The sequence below is a fragment of the Sorex fumeus genome, unplaced genomic scaffold (genome assembly GCF_029834395.1).
Source record: "Sorex fumeus unplaced genomic scaffold, SorFum_2.1 ptg000072l, whole genome shotgun sequence".
NCBI lineage: Eukaryota > Metazoa > Chordata > Mammalia > Eulipotyphla > Soricidae > Sorex > Sorex fumeus.
The window spans coordinates 18,350,058-18,374,822 of record NW_026606129.1 but is presented as its reverse complement, the minus strand read 5'-3'; the positions used below and the strand labels follow the sequence as shown (position 1 = coordinate 18,374,822).

Below are 24,765 nucleotides of genomic sequence, written 5' to 3'. Positions count from 1 at the left end.
AGCCCTTTTAAAAAATAATAATGTAAAATAGCATTTTTAAAACATGTGGCCGGCTCTTCTGCTATAGCCGCTGAGTTCTTTGCACAGAGATGCAAGAAGCTACCTAGAAGAAAATAACATTAGATGCTCCTGCCCAGTGCCCAAACTCTGAGGCTCAAGCATATATTCATTAGGCTGGTGTTACCTAATCCAGCTGGTTTAAAACAATCAACCTTACCTCCATGCATGTTTTACCTAGCTGAGCATTCTGTTAATATAACTCATGTTTTTACCCTGCTCCCTGCACACACACACACACACACACACACACACACACACACACACACACACAATAAGTTTATTAACTTCTGTTCTCCCTCTCAGGAAGGTCCTCTTTGTCCATTGTCTTGTGAATAGCCCACAGTACAGTTTCAAAGATTGCACACGTGTTGGCTTACTTTGAAATTTTCCTAATTCCCCATTTTTTTCACTGGAAATGGGATTCTCTTACGTCATCTGTTTTTATATGGCTCAGCTTTCCTCATAGATGTCTTGTGGGGTGGGGATCTAACTCAAAGTCTCATGGCCAGTGGTCAAGAAAGTGCTGAATAGATGATGACTAGATCTTTATATTGTCTTCACTTTTATATAGCCCAGTGAAATGTTTCTCTGTCATGGATAAGTCTCTTTCAGATCTGTTGTTCACTTTCCTTCTAATTGCTCCTTTTAAAAATAAAATCTGTTCCAATCATTCTACTTGAACCTGGTATAGCCTTGGGGAAAATATCTTAAAATTCCTTCCTGTTTCCCAGAAATAAAGAATTCATTTCTGTCAACTGACATTTAGTGATTCCCGCCCCCCACCCCCACTCCCAGTTGGAGAGGTGCCTAGTAATCTCAGTTTGTATTTGTCACTGTTTCTTTCTGATTATTCCTAGATGAAGCAAAAATAGCTCTATTGATGATCTGCACATTCTCTGCTTTTCATAACTCGGTTCAGACTCTGCCTCGTGTCCTGGGAAAAAGGAACTGTTTAAACTCCTGGCCTTTGAAGCTATCTCAGGGATTTATGAGTTGAAAGTGAGATGTTACATGTTTATTATTGAAAAGTAGTGTGTTCGGATGGTTTTTATTCACATGTTTATTATTATAACGTATAGTTTATAATACTTTTTCACCAGGCATTTGTTTGTTTGAAGCCTGATTTTGAAATCAGATTCTGATTTGCCTGAGGCCAAAAAAACTGACTATTCAACTGACTGCTTGGGAGGGGGTCAGGATCACGTGAGCATTAACCCAAGAGTGGGCCATCACTTTGCATATGTCATGCGCTCCTGAGTGTTACAGGGCATGCTGGTAAGCACGTTCTTCCAAGGCTCAGAGAAGGGTTATGTTGGAGGCGGTGAGTGAGCAGATGGGCCTTGTAAGTGAGCTGGCATGGTTTACCTGGGCCACACGCACAGAGAAGAATCTGCTGAGTCACCAAGAGGGCCCAGTGATCTGGGTTGTGTTTATGAGCTTGTCCTTCTGACTCTGATACAGATAGCTATGCTGTTCACTCTCATCTTCTCTTTGACATCCTGCCTGGGGTGCCTCAGCTTGAAGCTTTGACTCTGAGGCCAGTGATGGAGAGGTCAAGTTCAGTCTCAAACATGGGTGGCGTACAGATCAGTGTTTGGGGAGTGGAGAGATAGTACAGGGGCTGAGGTGCTTGCCGTACATAAGACTGACTCAGATTTGATCCCCAGTATCACTTACTTGGTGCCCTGAGTACCACCAAGAATGATCCCTGAGCACAGAGCTTAGAGTAAGCCCTGAGCGTGTCTGGCTGTGACCCAACACCCAAATCCTCCAAGGAAAGTCAATGTTTGGATTCAAAATTTGACTGCTTTGGCTAACATAAAAACAAAACAAGACATGATTGAATGATTTCTTTTTTTTTTAAAGTGGGGGTGAGGAGGGAGAGGCTTTGGAAGTCTAGGTCTGGAATTCCCAGGAATGACAGTGTTATTCCCCACCTGGCTGACCAGAGCGTATATATGCCTTCCCCATTGTCCCATCTGTAGTGTCATGACAGGACTCCAGTGACACCATTTGGTTTGGCGCTGTACAGTGACCTCTCTCAAGGTGGACACATATGTCTTTGCAGCCACGCAAGTCTCAGATGTGAATGTGAGGGCGAGTCTACTGTGTGTTTGAAATAAAATACAAGAGCATATTTCTTGCAGGACACGAAGACTGTTCCTGTATCTTTCACCTGAACACAAATTGCCTGTAAATTGTTTGTTTGGATCAAAGCAAGATGCTTTCTCACTCCTGTGGACCTTTGGGTTTGCAATCCTTAGTGTGACCTTCAGCCTCTTTGGCTGCCTGAGGAATAACCACACAATTGTGGGGAGACAGGGTTTCTGTGATGTGTGAGGATCTCTGGGTTTGACTGAGTCTGGCTGTTTTAATTATGGTTGATGTTTGCATATGAGAAATGAGGTCGACAAGGCACAGACTAAGGTGGTCTTTTATCAGCAACTGAAACAAGCCTGACAACTATGAACATTTGTGTTGACACTGAAGGTTCCTTACTCTCATATTTTACATGTAGAAAAGATTTGTGTGCAGATGCTCATTGTCTAAGTCCACTTTTATGTGTTTGTTTGAAAAGCATTTAAAAATTTTTTCTCACTTGTTCACATGGGCCCGTCCCATTTATAGGGCTGTCAAACAAGTGAGGATTGTTTGAGAGGATGAGAAGATGCTGGAAAGAGAGTGGCAAGGCTTGCCCTACATTGGGAATTTACTAAAATGGCACTGAATTGCATGCTTCGAAATGGTTAAGATGGTATATGCTATGTTTTTTTTTACTTTATCACCATGAAAAAATTTAAAGGGGGCCCAGAGAGATAGTACAGGAGCTAAGGCACTTGTCTTGAGCATGCATCTAATCCCAGTTGGAATCTTGACACAACATATGGTTCCCTGAACTCTGCCAGGGGTCATTTCTGAGCAGAGAGCCAGGAATAGTCGCTAAGCAATGCTGGGTATGGTCTACCCCCACTCCCACCCCAAAGAAGTAAAAATTAAAAGGTCTGTGTGTATAGCTCAGCAGTAGAATGCATGACACATAATATATTGATTGTTAGTACAAAAAAATAGAGGCAGATTGGTAATGTGAAAAATGTTGGCAGTCTTTTTAATTTTTCCTGACAAAGGAGGCGTAGAGAAAGATTCTCATCCCTCTCTTCCACTCTCGGTCCTTTTCTTGGAGCTTGGTCATCTGTGGACACAGGAGTTGCATTATGGGTCCTGCAAGTCATTCTCACTGTTTTTCTTTCCAGTGTACTTGCTCAGTTACTTCCCAAGAATGGTCCCCAGAAGTGTGGCACTGACATCACACCCGATGTAGGCCATGCTCCTCCACCCTGCGTGCACAGGGGAATCATCAGGGAGTTTCTAGAGCCCCTTTGCCCAGGCCAGATGCCTCATCCCAATGGAATGGAGCTCAGCCTGCATCCTGTGAGCACTCCCCAGTGTAATCCAGGCTTAGTGTCTAGCCTGGGGGATACCCCACCTGCGTCACTGAGTCCAGGGATGCTCTCTGCATGGTGTCTGTGCCAAAAGTTGGGACATATGCAAGGAAATGATGATTTCCCTCCGCGCCCCCCCCCCACTCCCACCAAGTTCATTTATTTTGATGTTGCAATTTTGAGTGTCTCTTATACGACAAGGTTAGTCCGGGAGAACTCTAGAGATGCAGACTCAGAACAAATATCACATAATGAAGCCAACGCTCCATGGTAGATGACGGTCTTTCTTTTCTTTTATTTATTGCTCAGGGGTCACTCCTGGTGGGGCTCAGGGAGTGCTAGGGGCACCAGGGTCAGTCCCAACACAATCTGGGTCAGTAGCATGCAAGACTGTACCTACTGTACTCTCTCTCCAGTCCCTATTTTTCTTTTTTTTTTTTTTAGAAAATTGTGTTTTTTAAAGAAATGTATATATATATCACTGTCACTGTCACTGTCTGCCCGTTGTTCATCGATTTGCTCGAGCAGGCCCAGTAACGTCTCCATTTTGAGACTTGTTGTTACTGTGTTTGGCATATTGAGTACGTCACGGATAGCTTGCCAGGCTTTGCCATGCGGGCTAGATACTCTCAGTAGCTTGCCGGGCTCTCCGAGAGGGGCAGAGGAATCAAACCTGACTCGGCTGGGCTGGCTGCATGCAAGGCAAACGCCCTACCGCTGTACTATTGCTCCTATATGTGTGTGTGTGTGTGTGTGTGTGTGTGTGTCATGGCAGTGATAATGCCATAGCACAGTGGGTAGGGTGTTTGCTTTGCATGCGGCCGACCCTGGTTCAATTCCTCTGTCCCTCTTGGAGAGCCCAGCAAGCTACCGAGAGTATCCAGCCCGCACGGCAGAGCCTGGCAAACTCCCCGTGGCATATTTGATATGCCCAAAATAGTAACAACAAGTCTCACAATGGAGACATTACTGGTGCCCAGTTTGAGCAAATGGTTGAACAACGGTAGGGCAGTGCGACAGTGCTATAGTTGTCATGGGGACACATGCAGGGAGCACATGTGGTGCCAGGCATCAAACCCAAGTTTCCAACATGCCAAGCATGTGTGCCACAAATCCTGGCCCCTTCAGCCTTTCTCAGAAAAAAAAATTTTTTTTTTCATGAATTTCAAAGTTAACAAAAAAATTTACAAAGACACAGCAGCCTTTGCATGGATACTGCGCCAAGATTGTCCTAGGGGGAATACCTTGCATTACCAGGGAACACTTAGTGGAATGATGATGTTGACCCCGGGACTTGTTACTGTCCACCAAATCTTGGGTCTGACTGCCATCCCATCAGTTTCTCTCTCAGTGCCATCTTTCAGTTCTGGGACTTGCTCCAGGACCTCACACTGCACTAGTTGTCACGTCGTGATGGCTTTTAAAAACATAGCCGATGTCTTAGCTACTTCTCCAGGACCATTCTGTTTTATTTCTTCCAACAGTCTTGTTAGTGCTCTGCTGCTACACGTCCAGAATTTGAATTCGTTTTGTCCTGCTTTTCAGCACAGCACTTTTCTGCTCAGTAATAGCCTCTTAGTCCCTCTTCCTTCCTTTCAAATAATCTCCTTGGAAGGATGAACCTTAACCTGCCTCAGCTTTTCAGTGCAATGCAAAAATTGGTGAGGGGGGTGAGGGTGTGTGGGGCTGGGAGGAAGGAGAGGAGGGCATGTTTGTGGCTTCGGGATATTTCTGAGAAATGACCCAACAGCAAAGATGTTTTCTTTCTTTGCCAGGATCCAAGCAATTCACAACCCAAATTGACAGATTAATTTGACAATCACCCCAGTTGACAGCACGATCATATACTGAATGCAAACTGATTTGTCACACCCTACGAGGGAGTTAAATCCACTTCCTTCTTGGAATTCCAAGAGGATAAAGTAAATTGAAGAATTGATTGTGAATTCATTCATTGGGGCAATTGACCAGACGGCCTCCTCCTCAACTTCCTAACTTGTTTCCTTGGTTCTACTTCCCCATCAGGACATTAAAAAAATTGTTTAAGGAATTGTAAATTCCTTCTTCCTGGTTGCTCCCTCTTCACCCACCTGCTCCTTTCTCCTCATTTCTCTCCAGCCTCTTCATGGCAGAGGGTCCCAAACCCCAGCCCTTGGCTGTTGTTTTTCTGCATCCATTGTGATCTCATCCCATCTCATACTTTACCATCTGGAAGCCGATGATTCTCAAATTTACATCTCCCACTCTCTCTCTCTAAGTCCAGATTCACATATATATTTAGCTAGAGCTTCCACACATCTCTTTGGATATGGACTAAATCTGTCACCCTTGATCCATCGGAAACCATATTTTTGATCTCACTCCCCAGTCCCTCACATCTGCCCCACCCACAGTTGTCCCCATTTGACTTTTGGTAACTTTGTCCATTTTCCAGCTGCTGGGGAAGAAAGGCCCTCCCGTTGATCGTCGATTTGCTCGAGCGGGCCCAGTAACGTCTCCATTGGAGACTTTGTTGTTACTGTGTCTGGCATATCGAATACTCTCGGTAGCTTGCTGGGCTCTCTGAGAGGGGCGGAGGAATCGAACTCGGGTCGGCCATGTTGGCTGCGTGCAAGGCAGACGCCCTACCTGCTGTGCTCCTTCTACTTTCTTTTATACCCCACCACCTGGATATAAGGAAGCGTTGAAGGTTCTTGCCTTCAAAATGTATTCAAGAGCCCAGAAATGTTGGCAGCAACTACATTACTCCCAGTGCACTTTGAGCCCGATCATCTCCTGCTTGGACCCCTCAGTCAGTCAGCTGCCCCCTACAGCTAGATCCTTTGCAAGGTAAATCAGACCAGGAAGCTTCTCCCTTGCACACCTCCCTGGTCATTGAGTCAAAGCCGTTGACTTCAGTGTGCCTTCACACCCCATTGGTTCACTGGTCTTATTTTCTCCTCCTCCCCTGCCCCTGGTCCACTGAGCTCAAGCTGTAGACTCCGCATGAATGAGGTCTTAGAGCCTTCGCATTCACTATTTCCTCTGCCTGGAAGTTTGTGTCATGGATTCCAGTTTGTGCATCTCCCTCACCTCCGTTAGAACTTTATTGCAGATGCGACTTTTCCAAAGAGGCCATTCTGATCATGCTCCTTAGAACTGCAGTTCTACAGCCCCACTCCTGGCTCTCCTTATCACGTTCCATTTCTTTCTCCTTGCACACACATCGACCACCACTGAAATGCCCTTGGAAGAGCTCATGCATATTTTTTTGATGGCCTGCCCTTTTCCACGGTGCAAGCTCCATGAGGGCAAGAGATGATGTTTCATCTGCTTGTTGGTGTAAGGCAAAGTAGAGTCAGTATGCAGAACATAGTGGTGAGGTGGCCAGTGTTTATTGAGCGAATGAGAAATGATGTACTGTGCGGGGTGTTCAGAAATTAAAGAAAGCAGCTATACCTGATCCTGTAGGTCCGCGGGCATCGGTATGTGTTGAGCCTGGACATTTTGCAATATCCGCTATAAAGAGCTTGATGTGCCTCCGTTGTATTTAATCTTCACAATGACGGTAAGAGAGAGAAACACCTAGTACTCTCATTTAACATCCACAGAAAGTTTAGATAAATGGTCCAAAGACCCAGAGCTGGTAAGTGACTCACCCTGTTAGCTCTGGAGCCTGTACTTAGCCTCTAATGAATAAATGTGGAGGAATGATGGGGAGGGGAGGGCAGTCGAGAAGCATCTATCAGTGTCCAGAGGACTCTCTCTGACCAGCTGCATTTCAGCTTGGAGTATCTACTGTTTCTTTCCAGATAAGGAGTCTTTGGCTGGTCATTAAGCCGGCGTGTCCCACAATGCTTCCTGTGTTTCTCTCTTCCCTTCCGAATTCCCAGCCAGTCCGTCCTTCCCAGAAGTGACATCTGGGCTGCCTTTCAGGGGAAGTTTGGTGCTTTCCCCTTTGCTTTCCCAGGATGACACAAGGACACGATCTTGTCCTGAATTTGTCTTGTGATGTTCCTCTAACCCCAACACACTCTCACAAACACCCATGTGTGGGAACACACATGCACACACATACACATGTGCACATATATGCCCACACACAGGGACAGCAAGTGCCTGAGAGTTTAGCAGAGTTTCAGGACAATGCTTCTTCCTGAGGAACTTGATAAATTGCAAAGCACCTATTCCCTCATGTCATGGTCCCGCGGAAGGCCAGCAGTTCTCCCTGCTTTCAAGGACACAGGACACTCAATCTTCTGATAGACACTGCCTCAGGTGTCTGCATCTTGTGGGACAGGCCCTCCCCCAGGATGGGGGTGCTGTTTCTGAGATGAAGCTGGAAGGCCGTCTTCCTCAGCAGTTCTATCACTTTTCTGAGCTCTATGAGAAATCATCACAGACACAGTGACTCGCAGCACAAGCAATTTCTGTCCCTTTTCTGAGTTCTCTTGCTGGGGTCTTGTCAGGCTGTAACAGAGCTGGGCTGTGGTCACATCAGAAGCTCATCCAGGCAAAGACCCGCTTCCACGCTCCCTGACTTGTTGGCACATTGATCTCCTCGGAGCTGTAGAACTGAGATCCCTGTTTCTTGTCGGCTGTTGGCCAGGGTTGCCCACCATTGCCCCTGCCATGGGCTTCTCTCTTAACGTAACCTTAGTTCTTCACAACCCACGGGGGCCATTTCTAACGCCAGTCGCTGAGAGAATCTTGAAATCCTGAGTGAAATTTAAGAATGAGATTTTACCTCCTCTGCCACATTGTGTTGGTCAGAAGCCTATATAGGCCCTGTCCCCATGTAAGGGGAGGGTAAGCACAAAGGAAGAATTCTAGGAGGTGGAGATTGTTAGGGAGGGGAGGGAGCATCACCTGAGGGTGTGTCCACTTCCCTGTTCCCACCAGTGCTCAGGATAGTCCCCATCAGTGCTCAAACCCCCTGGCTTGCTGTTTTTTGGTGCTGTTCTTGTTTTGCTTAGGGTTAGTGTTGGGGAGAAAGGGTTCCATGGGACTGTATCTTCCATCCAGCTATAGCTCAATGGCTTTAGTCCTCCGAGGGTCTTCATCCCCTCCCTTGACCTGTCAGTGTTAAATCCTTTCAGTTTTTGATTATCTGCCTAAATGTGCAGGAAGGTCTCATCTATTCCCACAGTGTGCATCAGGACCTTCGTTTGCGTTTTTCAAGAGATCACAGGCTCGCGGGCAGAGATTGTTTTCTTCATGGTTTCCCTAGAAAAGTTGTAATTATGCCCATTTTTGTTGAGCTTTTGTACTTCCTTCAGCTCAGCTGTGACTGAGAGCTAATGTCCAAATGCAATTAGCCAGAATGCCTCCCTTCCAGAACTTATTCCAGAACCCAAAGTAATCATTATTAAACTTGTGCAACAGTCATTCCTTGTGACTCGGGACTGGAAATTCCTCTCTTATCCCTCCACTTATCTCCTGGGCAGGATGCTGAGGGGGTAACTTATTTAAAATGATTATTGTTTTTCAATTGAATTCTTTAAAATGTAAGTGGGTGAGTTTAAGTAAATCTCACCAATTCAGCTAAAGCTCATCATGTCGAATTCACCCCCTCAGAATTCTCCCTCCCATGCCTGGCTTGGCTTGCAGTCTCACACAATACACAGGGACCATATTTTTCGCTAAATCTTCTCTTTAAAAAAATCTGAGCTTTTACTGCTCTCATTACTCTAAACACTCCCTTCCATGAGGCCAGGAAGTACCTGAGGACAGACAGGAGTCTGGTCTTCCTAGCTGGAGTGCAGACTTGGTTTATTTGTTTGGAATGGGTGTGCTTAGAGTGTAAACAGTTTGGAGTCAGCTTGTTGTTTTGCCCTTCAAAAGTGTGTGCTACCTTCCCTCCTGCTAAAAGGATATGTCAGAAGGAAAATTAAAGTCAAAAGATGCTATTAACATTTGATTCCCTGATCACAGCTGGGTGCCTGGGGAGTACCCAATCTACTTTACTTCGTTCACTTTTGGATTTCAGGTAAATCATTCCCAGAAAGTTAATGGGCACATAAATGGCTTGGGGTAAGGGGACTGGGGGGATGGGATGAACCTAGCAATGTTCAAGGACTATTCCAGTCTCAGTGCTCTAGAGTGACCTCCGGTGGTGCTCGGGGGAACCCTCTGCGGTATCAGGGATTGAACTGGGGCCATTGGGATCCAGGCAAGTGCAATAACCCCAGTCATATCTCTTCGGACCCCTATAAATAACCTGCAATAACATAGGAGTTTTAGAAATTCTTTTTTAAAAATACGACTGCAAGTAGACATTTGGAAACTTCTTCTTTGATGAGATAGTTGTGTCTGAGTGCTCCTGGTGAAATGCCCGCTTTCAGAATTTTCCACGGAGAGGTGAGAGAGCGAGATGGCTAAGAGAACAAGAGCACCTACTCTGCTATAACATTCTCTAGGGCTGGAGCGATAGTACAGTTGTAGGGCGTTTGCCTTGAGTGCAGCCAGCCCGGCTGAGCCGGGTTCGATTCCTTCGCCCCTCTCGGAGAGCCCAGCAAGCTACCGAGAGTATCTTGCCCGCACGGCAAAGCCTGGCAAGCTACCCATGACGTATTCGATATGCCAAACACAGTAACAACAAGTCTCACGATGGAGACGTTACTGGGCCCGCACAAGCAAATTGATGAACAACGGGAGGACAGTGCTACAGTGCAGTGCTACTCTGCCTGTGGGAGCCTCAGGTTTGACTCCCAAGCATCACCATAGATGGCCCCCAGATTTTTACAAAACTGCGTTCTGGGGTCTTCAGGGGTCTCCTTGACAAGGGCGCCTGCCTTGCAGGTACGAGGCCATGAGTGGGACCCCTATCCTTGGTTGTTTGGGAGCCTCAGCGCTCTGTGCTGAAGCACAGTGTGAGCTGGGTGTGAGGGAGCTTCGCAGCTGCTGTATACGGCGAGGCTTGGCGCCAGCTCTGTGCACTCCTGAGTGACCTCTGACAGGCACTGCAGCCTGGATGTGTGGGAGCATCACATCCAGGTGTGCATGCCCCGCCCTGTCATCATAGCAGCAGGAAGGGAAAGGGCGGAGGGAAGAATGTTCTGGACACATCAGCTCTCCTGGGGTCAGTCAGCCACCCCCTGCCCCCCAAGGTAACGATCCTCAGGAACAGGCAGAGAGGACCCCACTCCCACTCCCCTCTGGAGAGCAGCTGTCTTAGGGTGGAGCCCTGGACAGAGCCCTCGAGCCTTCCTTGTCCTGACTGGCTCCTCATGAGAGAGCCTGTCTGAGTGAACTGAGTCAGAAAGAGAGGGTCAGACTAGAAAGACTGCACTCATTTGTGGAATATAAACTAACATAATAGGAGGCTGACGCCCAAGGACAGTAGACACAAGAGCCAGGAATATTGCCCCATAGTTGGAAGCCTGCCTCAGGAGCTGGGGTAGAAGGCAGCTGGGAGAGAGAAGGGATCGCTAGGTCAATGATGGTTGGAGGGATCGTTTGGGATGGGAGATGTGTGTTGAAAGTAGATAAAGGACCAAACATGATAAACTCTCAGTATCTGTATTGAAAACTATAATGCCCAAAAGTAGAGAGAGTGTGGGGGAAATTGTCTGCCATAGAGGCAGGGTAGGGGTGAAGGGGGGGATACTGAGGACATTGGTGGTGGAGAATGTGCACTGGTGGAGGGATGAGTGTTCAGTCATTTTATGACTAAACTCAAACATGAAAGCCTTGTTACTGTATTCAATTCACCATGGTTCTATTGAAAAAAAGGGGGGGTGCTGGAGCAATAGCACAGCAGGTAGGGCGTTTGCCTTGCACGTGGCCAACCCGGGTTCCATTCCCAGCATCCTATATGGTCCCCTGAGCACCGCCAGTAGTAATTCCTGAGTGCAGATCCAGGAGTAACCCCTGTGCATTGCTGGGTGTGACCCAAAATTTTTTTAAAAAATTAAATAAAAAAAGAGAGAGCATGTCCTGTTCACTGAGCTGCAGCACTACTTCCTGTTCCCTTCCACCAGCCCCAGAAATCACCTTAAACCCCAACAGTTTTGTGCTTCCAAAAGTTCCTCAGCCCCACATTTGTATTATGTCAAGCTCTTCAGAGGAGTGATGGGAAGTGAGAGAGTGTCTGCTGGTGACCGCTTACCTCAGAAGCCTGAAGGTGTTTACCACAGACAAGCCTCTCTGCCTCCCCACCCCCCACCAACCTCTGCTCCAATTGGCCTTAGAGTCTTTTTGAGGCAGCTTTCATTTTCATAGGTTTTTTTCCCCCAGATTCCCCTCTGCATGGGCTGGACACTTCTCATGCCTTTTTAGGGGCTGAGGAGATCACTCAGCACTCAGGAGCCATTCCTAGCCAGAACCCTAATTTTTCCCCAGCATTTTGTGGCCCCCTGACTGGACCTGATTCTGGTGACCCCCAAAACCTACCACATTGCTGATCCCTGTACAATTAGGCATGGTACACCAGGTCATGGGGAGGGGGGTTTCTGGGTGTCTCCTACAGCACTGGCTGGGCATCCCCCAATAAAAACGTGAAAAACCTAAAGTTTTGTAAAAGTCAAATTTTAATATTTGAAGTGGTACGTGGATACTTAAGGTCACTCTTCTTCCTCCTGTCCCCGTTCCTAGGCAGCCCTGCTCACCCCAAGAGCTGCTGTAAGGGGGTGCTGTCCTCCTAATCCTTTTCTTCCACCCTGGCAGATGGAAACCAGGGAGGGATATGCCTCCCCTGGTGGGGGGTGAGGACAGGAGAGAGTGGTGTGGGGGAGAATCTAACCATATTGTACACATTGTACCCATGTTCCGTAATGATGTGTTTCAGTTAATGACACCTCTTGGAGATCCTTTCATGATGGAGGTCTCAAGATAGTATTTGAGTTGTTTACCATTAAGTTATTTTTCAGCAGTGCCTTCTGGCCCTTGCTTTCAGGAAAGAATTTGGAATTTCATTAAACACCCAATGATTTTCTTTTTTTTTCATCTCCTGCAAAGTCTCGACCTTGGCGTGTGTTCTGTTCTCTCTTCAGATCTCAGAAGCCCGATCTTCACAATGACGGCTACGTCTTGGAATTAGATTGCTGTTCCTCCTTGGACCACCTGACCGACCAAAAACTTATCCCCGAGTTTGTGAAGAAGGTGAACTTCGCGATTAGATAGGAGGGAGAGGGTTGGCAGAGTAGCTTGCCGAGTGATCGGGCCGGGGGCTGGCTCGGGGCTACTCATCCTTCGGGCCCCCTGTGCGGCCAGCCAGGAGCTATTCCTCATCCAACCCTGGCCTTTGGCTGGACCGGCTGCCTCTCTTCTGGGCTGGTGAGCATCTTCCCCCCCCCCCCCCGCCCCCCGCCTCTTAGCACTTGCTCAAGATCAAGGGCTGGCGGGCCTCCAGGCCAGCAGGACCCTCTGCTGGGACTCTGAGCTCCCATAGTGGCATGAGGTCTGCAGGGCTCACCCGCCCCACCCCCCTTCTGTGTTCCCAGGAGCCCACGTCCTGGCCAGTGAGGAGTACACTGAAGTCCCCTGGCCACTGGCATGGGATGGGTCCTGGGAAGGTCGCCTCACTGCAGGACATTTGCTTTCTACCCAGAAACGTGCCCAGCTTCAGACTTCCGCTCGCACTGCATCAGGTCATCTGCCTAATTGTGGGGTCCGCTTGTGCTAAGTGGGACAGCGTTGACTGCAGAAGGAATGCTTTGGCCTGACCTGGGGCTCCTGCCACAGTGCTCACATTCTTGTCCCTTACACCCTCTCCCAGAATAAGAGCCCATTCCTTGGACTGTTGCGGTGAGGATGGGATGGTTCGATCTGGTCATGAGCCAAGTCAGTAACAGTAAGAGTCGGCAACCAGCTTGGATCAGAAATAGTCCGAAGTCCTAGGACACAGGGGACAGTATCGCCCTGGCCCACGCCCTCCCCATGGATGAGTGTGAGGCAGGAGTCTGACAGGAGGGGCCTCAGCGAGGGGCCTGGGGTCGAGACACTCCTGGGGATGGGGCTACGCTGAGGCAGGATGAGACCCCTCCTTAGCCCCCAAGGGAGCAGCATGTGTGCGGCTCAAGGTCCTTCAGGAGAGAAAGAAGTGAGAGGGGGTGACAGGGGGCTGAGACTCAGCTGTAAACACAGTGGCAGACCATTGAGAAGTATTTTGCAGAAGAGGGAAATCATTAAATTGTCAACTTTTATTTTGTTTTGTTTTAGAGGCAGGGGATAGGGGGTGTTGGTGGTTTGGGCCACACCTGGCAGTGCTCAGGGCTGACTCCTACCTCTGTTCTCACGGCTCACTCCTGGCTCTGTGCTCAGGGCTGACTCCTGACTCAATGCTCAAGGGTCACTCCTAGTAGGGCACAGAGGATCATGTGGGATGCTGGGGATCAAACCCAGGTTGGCCACATATAAGGCAAGTGCCCTACCCTCTGTGCTATTGCTCCAGGCTCCTGTCACTTTCATTTGTTGAGGTGAAGAGAATGGGAACGGGATGCATGTTTGGGCCACACCCAGCCGTGCTCAGTACTTACTCCTGGCTTTGCACTCAGGGATAACTTCTTCGCAAGGTTTGGGAGACCGTTTGGGGTTCTAGGGATCAACCAGGGTCGACTGTGTACAAGGCAAGCACCCTGCCTGCTGTACTGTCGCTCAGGCCTGGGTGGTCCCATTTAAACCCAGTAGCCGGTGCTTCTCCAGGAAAACTGTGTGTTAGGGGCATGGGGATGTAGCTCAGCACGTGCAGGCCTTGGCCTTGACCCCCAGCAGTGTGTGTTAACCTCTACCCCTGGCATTGTGAGATGGGACCCTGGCAGCCCCTGAGTATGCCAGATGAGGCCCCCAGAACAACAGCAAAAAATTATCCTAAGCTATATTTTACGAATGAGAGCAAAACTGAAAAAAAATTTTTTTTAATTTATTTTACGACAGAAAAATAAATATAAGCCCAGAGATTGTTTTGGTTCCCTGCTGGGGGTCCTTCTCTTTCACACATGCCGAACTGCTGAGCAGCTGGTTCTGTGGGTCCCAGGAACCATCTGCTGGGAGGGAAGAAAGGAGAGGAGGAAATACATGACTTCTCAGGGCAACTTTACTGATCATCTAAGAAATGGGGGTGTGTGGGAAAGTTCGCGTTTGCTCACATGTGCATGAGCCTGAGAACGCGGGTGTTTGTCTGACTCCGGGACCTCTGGGTAAACAGGGCTGTGGCCTTTGCATCGCTGCAGATAAAGTTTCTCAGATAGTTGGGTTGGGATGTGCTTGAGGTGTAAATGACCCTAGGATCTGAGCGGTGGGGGTTGGGGGGGGGGGTGGGAGGGGAGGGGGGGGGAGCCACAGCTTTCTTTGTTGGGTGAAATGCCTGAGGGGTAAGTGGGAAAGATGGGAGGGGGCCAAGACTGTCCAGGAGCAACTGTTCTCTGGTTTATTTATTTACTTTTTTCAGTTTCACACAGCTCATTCAGAAGTTCCACGGTTGGAATGCAGGCATTTCCCCCCTCAAACAAATCATTCCTTCTCTTACCCAACATGCACTCAGCCCTTTGAGTTGGTGGCAGGAGATATAACCTGCCCCATACGGAGGTATTTCAACTCCCAGTACACATCTCCCCCAGAAAAAGCAAACAGACTTGTTAGTGCTTTAGTCTTCCCTGAGCCTCGCGTGGTACCCAGACAGTCTGCAATGCCGTGAATGATGCTCGGATGCTGTTACAGTGACATCAGCAGCGCAGGTGACTGGCTCTCCAGAATAAGAGATCATCCCAAGGTTAGGATCTGGAAACGTTCAAGGGCATTTGCCAGTTTCATCTCTAATGACTTGGTGTTTCTATAAGAACGTGGTCTTGGAGACTGGAGAGAGAATACAGAAAAGGTCTTTCATGCCTTGCATGCAGTCATCCCGGGTTCGATCCTTGTTCTGACACAGGATCCCCTGATCACTATCAGTAGTTGAACCCTGAGCACAGAGCGAGGAGTAATCTCTGAGCACAGTCAGATATGGCCTCCAAACCAACAATAAACAAAAACAGACAAGAAAAGTAAGTGGCTGACTTTTCCCCGTATGTGTTGCCTTGATAGGCAGAATTTAGGTAGATCAAATCCTTCTGAACCTCAGGAGAAACTGTTACCATAACCTTAAAGAACACAGATTATCTAACTTTAGAGACATTTTTAGAAATATATATATATATATTTTATATATACAAAATATATAGCACTGTAGCACTGCTGTTCCCGTTATTCATCAATTTGCTTGAGCGGACCCAGTAACGTCTCCATTGTGAGACTTCTTGTTACTGCGTTTGGCATATTGAATACATCATGGGTAGCTTGCCAGGCTTTGCTGTGCAGGTGAGATACTCTCAATAGCTTGCCAGGCTCTCCCAGAGGGATGGAGGAATCAAACCTGGCTTGCCCACACCGGCCGCACACAAGGCAAGCGCCCTACCACTGTGTTATCGCTCCAGCCCAATATATATATATATATATATATATATATATATATATATATATATCATGATTATCCTGTTGTTTATCGATTTCCTCAAGCAGGCACCAGTAGCGTCTCCTTTGTCCTAGCCCTGAGATTTTAGAAAACACCATATTCAAGGCTCTTTCAGGGTCAGGAGAATGAGACCCATCATTGTTACTGGTTTTTGGCATATTGAGTACGCCACGGGAAGTTTGCCAGACTCTGCCGTGTAGGCAGGATACTTTCGGTAGCCTGCCAGGTTCTCCAGAGTAAGAACTAGAGAATAAGATGTCACGTGGCCACAAATGTGGCCGTGCACTTCCGGTAGCTGGGTTTTATAGTCTCTGGGTCTTGGCCGTTGATGGGACCACAAAAGGCGGGGGCAGTTGATGGGTGTGACACCTACCTACTGGAAGATGGGGGATCTGGGTGGAGGAGGCCCAGTCCCGATCCAAGCAGGCTTGAACATCTTAGGCCCCGAGACCCGCATGCCTGGGTTCCTCTGCCGGTTCCTTCATGCATGAGGCTTGTCCGAACATGTGGAGAGGTCTCAGTATGGCTATGGCTGGTTCCGGAGGTTTTCGGCTGCCGTGGCTCTGCTTGGGGTGGGGAGGGAAACTCAACCCCCCCCCCCCAAGGGGCCCCAGTGAGGACAGCCAGGCACAGGGGCGGATATATATATATATATATATATATATATATATATATATATATATATTCCCACACAGCAGAGTCTGGCAAACTCCCCGTGGCGTACCCAATATGCCAAATACTAGTAACAATGAGGGGTCTCATTCTCCTAACTCTGAAAGAGCCTTGAATATGGCACTTTTTAAAAAAATCTCAGGGCTAGGATGAAGGAGACGTTACTGGGGCCTGCTTGAGGCAATCGACGAATAACAGGATGGTTGTGATTGTGATATATATATATATATATATATATATATATATATATATTGCTTTTTGGGTCACACCAGCGATGCACAGGGGTTACTCCTGGCTCTGCACTCAGGAATTACTTCTGGTGGTGCTCAGGGGACCATATGGGATGCTGGATGCTGGCAAATCAGACGTGGGTCGGCCATGTAAAGGCCCTACCCGCTGTGCTATTGCGCCAGCCCCTCCAGAAATATTTTATTAGATACTTTTATATTAAGGCAGAGTGAACATCTAGAAGCAAGGTTTTGTCACACAGAGCTGCCTCTCCTGCTTATGTGAGTCTTCACCTCTCTTGATGACAGTTCAAGCTACTATCCAATTCCGTAGCGCAGGACACAAGCTCCCAGTTGATTGCAAACTCATTTGAATTTACTTGGACATATGTTATAAAATTTACATGTCCACATGTCACTGTCACTGTCACTGTCCTCCTGTTGCTCATCGATTTGCTCGAGCGGGCCCAGTAATGTCTCCATTGGAAACTTTTGTTGTTACTGTGTTTGGCATATCGAATATGTCACAGGGAGCTTGCCAGGCTCTGCCGTGTGGGCGAGATCCTCTCGGTAGCTTGCCGGGCTCTCCGAGAGGGGCGGAGGAATCAAACTCGGGTCGGCCATGTTGGCTGTGTGCAAGGCAAACGCCCTACTGCTGTGCTGTCACTCCAGCCCATGTCCACATGTATGTTATTAAATTTTACCTTTTTTTTTTGCTTAAAAAAAAGGAAAGAAAGAAAAGAAAAGTAGGCTGTTTGGGAGATTCTGGAAATGACACACCTTCCTGGTGCCCTGTGCAGTTCAAGCACAGTGGGAGCCCAGGTTAGCAGATCCACTTGTCAGATGCAGACGGCTACACAGCTGGCCCCTGGGCACCTACCTGGCCACGCCAGACCAGGACAGGCACTGGGAGGAACTGAGCTCCCTTTCTGTTGGTACTAGGCAGGTTGTCAAGTTTCTTGGAGCACGGCCATGCCAATCAGGAGAAGAGGAAGGCTGATGACATAAGTCCTCCTTCCTCGGAGCCTCTTTTCTGATCTTAGAGCTGATTTATGGGCCCAACACCCATCAGCGTGCAGAGAACAGAGCAGAGCTGGAGGCCCCTCGGCACACTTCACACCTCCTCCACAGGATGGCGGGATCTCCCACACATGGAAATGTTTCTGTCATCGCACAGGTAGATGATCACAGGCGCTTCCTTGGGAGGAGACGGTCCCCCGAGCCAGAGGTATTCTGTGTACATATATGTGCTCCGTATTTATTTATAGTGGTGACACTTGTTAATTGCCATTCACTTAGGCCAGAATGAAGCTGGGCCACAAGCGCCTCCAGCTCACAGTCATTACTTTGATCTGGGTCATTATTTTGTGTGAAATAATGGCTCCCATGCCTCTGACAAGGAGATCCATCTTGCGATGAGACGGTAATTAACTCATTTTGTCATTGTACCCTCACGCCCCGGAGACGCTCATATTCCTCTCTGCGGAGTGGCATTAAACTCAGAGCCATTAGAATCTCTTTTTTTTGCCTAAAGAACAATGCCCGGGTATTATTTTTCCCACCAAATGTTTCAAATTAGCCCAACCTTTGGATGGAGAACAGGCGTAGAAGGAGGGAGGGCAAGGAGGAGTTCATGGTTTTTCCACCACAAGGAAAAATAAAAGTCATTTGTGTCCGAGCGGTGTCCCGTTGAACTGAAGCTGCTGCCCTTTTCAGCTCTCCTCCCTCCTGGTTTGGGGTCAAGAAAGTGATGGAAGCCCACCACCCCGCCGCCCCTCCCAGTGTGCGGGGGTCACAGTCAGTGAACACTCTGGCTGGGTCTCTGGATGTGGATGGCTGCGTTTTGTTTTCCCTCTGCTCTCCCGCTGTGCTCCATCCAACAGACCCTTTATGTAAATGACATATTAGGGACCGTGCAACATTTGAAATGCAGATTTATGGCAGCCTCTCCAAGACACTGTGTTTTTCCAAATCCTGGAATCGGATGCACAGGGGATGAAGCGATTCGGAGCCGGAGGAGAAGTGCCAGTGGCTTCTCTGTTCCTCTGGGCTAAGCAGGGAACCCGCCACGATCTTCTGGAGCTGGTCTCGCCTGGCTGGTGGATTTGTGGACCCCCCTGGAATTGTCTTTCTGCCAAGTTCCCACCGGAGTGTAGTGTAGAGAAGAAAAAGTGATGCGGAATGGAGAGTCTCCATAGATTTATCTTCCAATTCCTTTACATTCTTCAGTGTTTCCTGGGAAATTGTATCTGTGTTTGGAAAGCACTTTTTTAAAAGACCTTGGTGATCACACAGTTTCTGGGCTCTGCTCCCCCATAATTCCATTCGGTGGGGGGAGCGCCCCGGCAGAGTTGTCTGTTCTAGACAGGAGGAAACTAAGCTCAGAGGTTAAGCGTGTGGGAGGTGGGCCTCTGTCCAGGGGGAGACCTTAGAGGAGGGACAGTGATGGGCAGCACTGAGACCAGGAAGGATCAGGAAGGTTTTTTAAGCCAGTTGGCCAGGGGAAGGTTTGGAGGGTAGCGTTAAATGAAGGCTCTGAAAAGGAAGGCACGAACTCCTGTGGAGATACAGAAGCCAGGAGGCAAGTGAGGTTCCTGTCTGGACTAGATGGAGGCTCGGGGCTGAGAAAGAGCCACGTCCTGTTTGGCATGTAGGATGCGGGAGGAAGCATGTCTTGATTGCGTGGAACAGGGTCCCACTCAAGCATGCATGAGGCTGGTGGGGTTGCTCTCAAGAGGCAGAAAGTGGCTGGGGTCTGAGCAGGGGTGGGGGGGTAGGGCGGGGTCGGGGGGATACGGGGAAGAGAATGGAAAGGAAGGGAGGTGAGCTGATGCCTCTGGCGATATTAGCTCCTGCCTGCTGGCCTTCTTCTACCCATCAGTTTATTTGCACACACACAAAAAAAAGTTCGCTGCTCCAACGCACTTTCGCACTCCAACGTCTAGCACACTTTCTCAATGAGCCAGCAGGTAAAGAAACCAAGGCACAGAGAAGCCAGGCAGTTTGTACTAAGTGACAACTGTATAAGGCAGGGGTTGGGGCAAACTCAGCATCTCCTCTGCTCCCGAGAACGGAGCCCCTGAGAGCTGGGCTGGGCGTGAGAAACAGAGGCCTGGGATTGTGTCTGTATGTGGGCCCAAACTTGGGAGCACGTCCGAGGCCACCCCTGAGTAGAGGTGAGGACTCGGGCTTTGATGGCTGAGCAGGAGGCCATACTCCCAGTCACTGTCAACAGGAGTCTTTGGGGCCTTTGACCCAGGCCCTTGGCTCCAAGCTCTGGGGCTAAGATTGGCCTTCAGAGCCCACTTCGAACCAGCCTGCTCTGACATGACTGAGGACCCTTTAGAAAGAAGACAAGGAGTCCAGGCCACCCAGCCTTGCCCTGTGTGGGGATTGGCGGACGAGTCTCAGAAACTCGGTGGAGACAAAACCAGACCCAATTTTAGTCCTTCAGTGAACCTGTGTTTACTGCCGCCTGACCCGCAGAATCTGAACGTCTCAGAGGCTCCCTTTAATAACGACACCGAATCTCCCAGCGCCTGAGGATGAAGAAACTGTTCCTGCGGTATATAAATGACTCATCATTTACTTTCTGACTGATTGTGGAGTATTGAGAGCCTCATTGCTACAAGAGTAGTGCAGAGTGCCTAATTTTAATTAGCGCAAGACGCTGATTCAGAGTGAAAGGAAAATTATGTTAAAAAAAAGCCCTTTCCTGCGCCCCCCCTCCCCGCATTCCTGTTCTCCACAAACCAAGAGGATGGGGTAGTTTTCTTTGGGGATTGGGGGTGGGGCTATCTCCCAAGCAGCCCTCTCAGGGGATCTGCAGGCCACTTCCGGTGATGTTCTATTTTCTGTGGAAGCCTGACAGCTTGATGCTGGCAGTGTGGTGCTGGGGGACAGGAAGGGGCAGGGTGAGGGGTGTGACCCTACAGAATCAGGGTTTGACCTCAGGTTCTAGCATCCGCAAGGCTGAACCCTGAGCCATGTCCCCCAGGCCCAACAGCACAATAATATTTTTTGCAAAGGCCAATCTGGAGGGGTGAAGACAAAATGGAGTGTAACTTGAGTGATGAGTGTTCGAGCTCTTGGTATGGAAGAAGAGGGAACAGACCAGGCAGAGATGGGCCAAGGTGGGAAATTTGGTGCTGCTGTTCCAATACTGTTGTATCTCCAGAACTTAAATCTGTGTTTTTTGCGTGAATGGGGGACTTTGAAAGGAAAACAGAAGCTGAGAGAGGAGCTCAAGAGTTCACTCAGCTGACTAGTGTGTGGGTTGAGTTCATTTGTGGTGACACATAGTCTCACGGTGAGAGAAGCAGCGGGAGGCAGAGAGGATAGACTGTTGGCACCGAGGGGCCTTTGGGATACACAGGGGAACATTCCAGAAGGCAGTTGTGGTTGTTGGGCTGGCACTCAACAGGTGGTCCAGAATGAGCTACAGTTGTTCTGAGGTCCAGTCTTTGAGGGCCGCAGAAGCCCCAGAGCTGCAACGATGAGGAAGCACATCAGGAGGTCATTTGAACGGCCCACGTCCACCTCTTGGGAGCAGATATTACCTCATGGATTATTGCACTGGGACCTATGTCACACTTCTGTTTGTTCGATTTGGTTTAGAAAAATTGATCACATGACTGAATTTTTGTAATGTGGTGAGGAGAGTGTAGCAGTGCTCAGGGGCTACTCGCAGCTCGCTGCTTGGGAATTGCTCGCAGCAGTTCTGAGGGGACCACAGGATGCCAGGACCAAATTGGAGTTGACCCCATGCAAGGAAAGTGCCTTAACTCTCTGTACTCTATCTCCGGTCCCACTCCTTTTTCACTGTCAAATCCTCTGGGTTTTTCCATGTAGGTAGATCAGATCAATTGAAAATGGAAGAAACAGGTTTGTGTTTCTCAAACTGTGTTGAGGGACAAAGTTTTGCTTTCTACCCGATTCAGAAGCTACACGTTTTTAAAATGCAGTGAAACGTGGAGCAGCATTGAAGATGACTTTAAAAGTGCCTCATGCTCCCTTTCTCTCTTGGTCCCTGTCTTGTCCCACGCCTGTAACAGAAAATTCCTGGAGCCACAATGGGATGACAACCAGACTTGGGAGTAGCTTCCTGAGTAGCTGCAGAGCCTAGAGACAGGATGAATTTCGATGTGAGATATTTGTACCCATGGATGGGAGAGAGAAGAGCAGTGTACCCAGAGCTCTAGAGAGGATCCAGAGAAGAAAAAGATCACATGTTTTATAAGAGAGAGTGGGAACAAAACACATGATTTTATTTATTTATTTATTTTGCCTTTTGGGTTGCACCTGGTCATATACAGGGGTTATTCCTGGCTCTGCACTCAGGAATCACTCCTGGCAGTGCTTGGGGGACCATATGGGATGCTGGGAATCGAACCTGGGTTGGCCGCATGCAAGGCAAACACCCTACTTGCTGTACTGTCACTCCAGCCTAGCATATCATTTTACAGAATCTGAAGAAAGATGAAAGAGCTGGGGCTGGAGAGTTAATACAGTGGGTAAAGTGCTTGCCTTAAAGGTGATGAATATGGGATTAATTCATGTCACCCTATTTGGTCCTGTGAATCTGCTGAATTGATAGCTAAGCACAGAGCCAGTAGAAATCCTTGAGCACTGCTGGGTGTCTCCAACCCATAAAAAAATTAAAGGAAAGAAAGAGAGAAAGAAAGAGAAAGAGGAAGGGAGGGAGGGAGGGAGGGAGGGAGGACTCAGTACAGGAAGTTTTATAATTATACAGTTACAGTGTAACTATGAGAAAAAAGAATCAGTCTAAAATCAGGAAAGTGGTCTCTGGATGGGCCCTCTGGCTCTGACCTCCCCAAGGGCCGCAGGGCTGAGTCTCACAAGAACAGGTTTGGACATCGATTGACACTGGGTTCCTTTAGGTCAAGGAGAAGATTGTGACCAAGATAGGACACAAGGGGTAGAGGCCTTTTGATGTTTTCTTTCTTTCTTTCTTTTTTTTTTTTTGTAAGGAGGTGATCCATTTTGAGGTTCATTTGTGAGTCTCTGGATCAAGGCCTCTTAAATATCACCGGGAGGCAGTTTCTGGGCATGGCAGCCAAGATCCCAAAGGGGCAGGGGGGTGGGGGAGACGGGAAGGGATGGCCGGTCCCCACCACTGCCACGTGGCCTGCAGTCTTCAGTCCCTGGTTTTTCTTCTGGAAGTTTGTGGCCACCGGGGGTTCATCTGGAGTGCGCGGAGAGAGGACACCCGCTCCATCTGAGGTGCCCCTGTGAAATCAGCTTATCACGGGGTCTGGAGAGATCTCCAGAGGGCTGCTGTCTTCTGGGATTCGCTGCCTAATCTCTGGAAGGAGGTTTTGTCTTAAACCGGATTAAGCATCTCTAAAAGCAGAGAGTAGGAAATGTTGATAAAGCCACAAACGGGACATCCTTTCATGAGATGAGGATGGGAAGGGTTGGGGAGGATGAGATGTTCTTAGAGACCTGGTGGAACCAAGACCCCCATAGCTCTGCCCTTGTCAGGTGTCCAGGTGATGGGCCAGAGGCCTGCTGGTGAGTTCTGGCTAGATGCTATGTCTCCAGCACCTGCTGGGGTCAGGGGGTAACCGACATGCACTTAACTCCCATCTATTGCCTGAGAAGGCCAGGAGGGGCTGGCCAGCAGGTACTGGGTCCTTTGACCCCTGCGTCATGCTTCTAGTGAAGACTGATTCTTTGCTTGGAAGGGAGTCACAACTGGCATTGCCAAGGAGGCTATTCCTTGCCATGTGCTCAGGGGACCATTTGTGGTGTTGGGAATTGAACATGGGTTGGCTGCATGTAAGGCCTTGTACTAGCTCTGCAGGTATTCTTACCACTACTACTGCTGCTGCTATTACTACTACTATTACTCTTACAGAAGGGCTGGCTGAGTATCTGGAGTTTTCTTCCAGTACCTCTTGGCATGTGTCCTCTCAAGATGTCCCTCAGCCAAGAGATTGTATGGTCACAGTGTCTGGTAGCCGTGCATGTGGGAAGTTCATGGGGACGATCCTGATACTTCTCCGACGATTCAGGGTTTGGAAAAGATCTGCAGAGGACACCGACTGCGTTGCTATTCCTTCAGGGTGTTTAATCACCTCCTCTCTTTCCCCAGGGCCCTGCTTCCAACTGAGGCAGCACCTTTGAGGAAATTTGCCCCATCCTCCAGCACTCCGCTAACCCCGCAGCCTCCGGGGGCAGCCCGGGTCTTTCGGGGGCCCAGAGCCGCCTCTTATCCTATTTATGCTGCTTTCTCTGGTCCTGGCTGTCCCTACCTAATTTGGCACAAGCTGGGTCCCGTCTGGTATTTTCTTGGCTTCACTAGAACACTCTCTCTGCCCAGACCCGGGGTGTAGCTGAATTCACCCCCGCCCTCAAGCCTCAAATGGAGGGAAGATTTGTAATCGGCTCATTGAAAACTCCCTTCTGTCTTTTGTTGCCCGGGACAAAGCGTATCATGGCCTCTGTTATTCTTCTCTGTCCTTTAGTAACAGACAACGCGGTCTCTGAACGCTCAGCAAAAAGGGGTCAGCCCTGGGGTTTGCTGCGAGGCCAGAGCTGCTCCCAGTTTATTGGACCAAGGTCTCTTAAAGGAAGGACTGAGTCTTCTTGAGGTGGTGGATCCTCCTCACCAGACACTCCGTCTCACCCTGCCCCGGACTGTTTCTGTACCGTAGTTGTTAATCAGCTCTTCATATATATTGCTTTTTATTTCCAGCTTTGATTTCTTATTCTTTTATGCCTTCCCGATAGGTGTGGATTGAAAGTGGCATTTTATTCTCCTTAGCAATAAAATCCAATAGAACTAGAATGGGAGCAATCTATCTCTTCTATCTCAGCATATTCACATATTTTTAACACGTAATGAGATCTTCCGCATGCTCTTTTTGTGAAGGAAAGTAGTTTTATTTAGAGAACGGTAAAGAGAGTCAGAGAG

At 48.6% G+C, this 24,765-nt stretch overlaps 1 protein-coding gene across 2 annotated transcripts in view; it reads left to right on the top strand.

Moving 5' to 3' along the window:
- RFTN1 (raftlin, lipid raft linker 1) overlaps positions 1 to 24,765 on the top strand; it is a 228,637-nt gene that overhangs the window by 113,827 nt on the left and 90,045 nt on the right. For both annotated transcript variants that reach the window (XM_056129331.1, XM_056129332.1), the window contains exon 4: positions 12,473 to 12,581. In XM_056129331.1, coding sequence (XP_055985306.1) covers positions 12,473 to 12,581 — 109 coding nt within the window. The remainder of the gene's footprint in view (positions 1 to 12,472; positions 12,582 to 24,765) is intronic.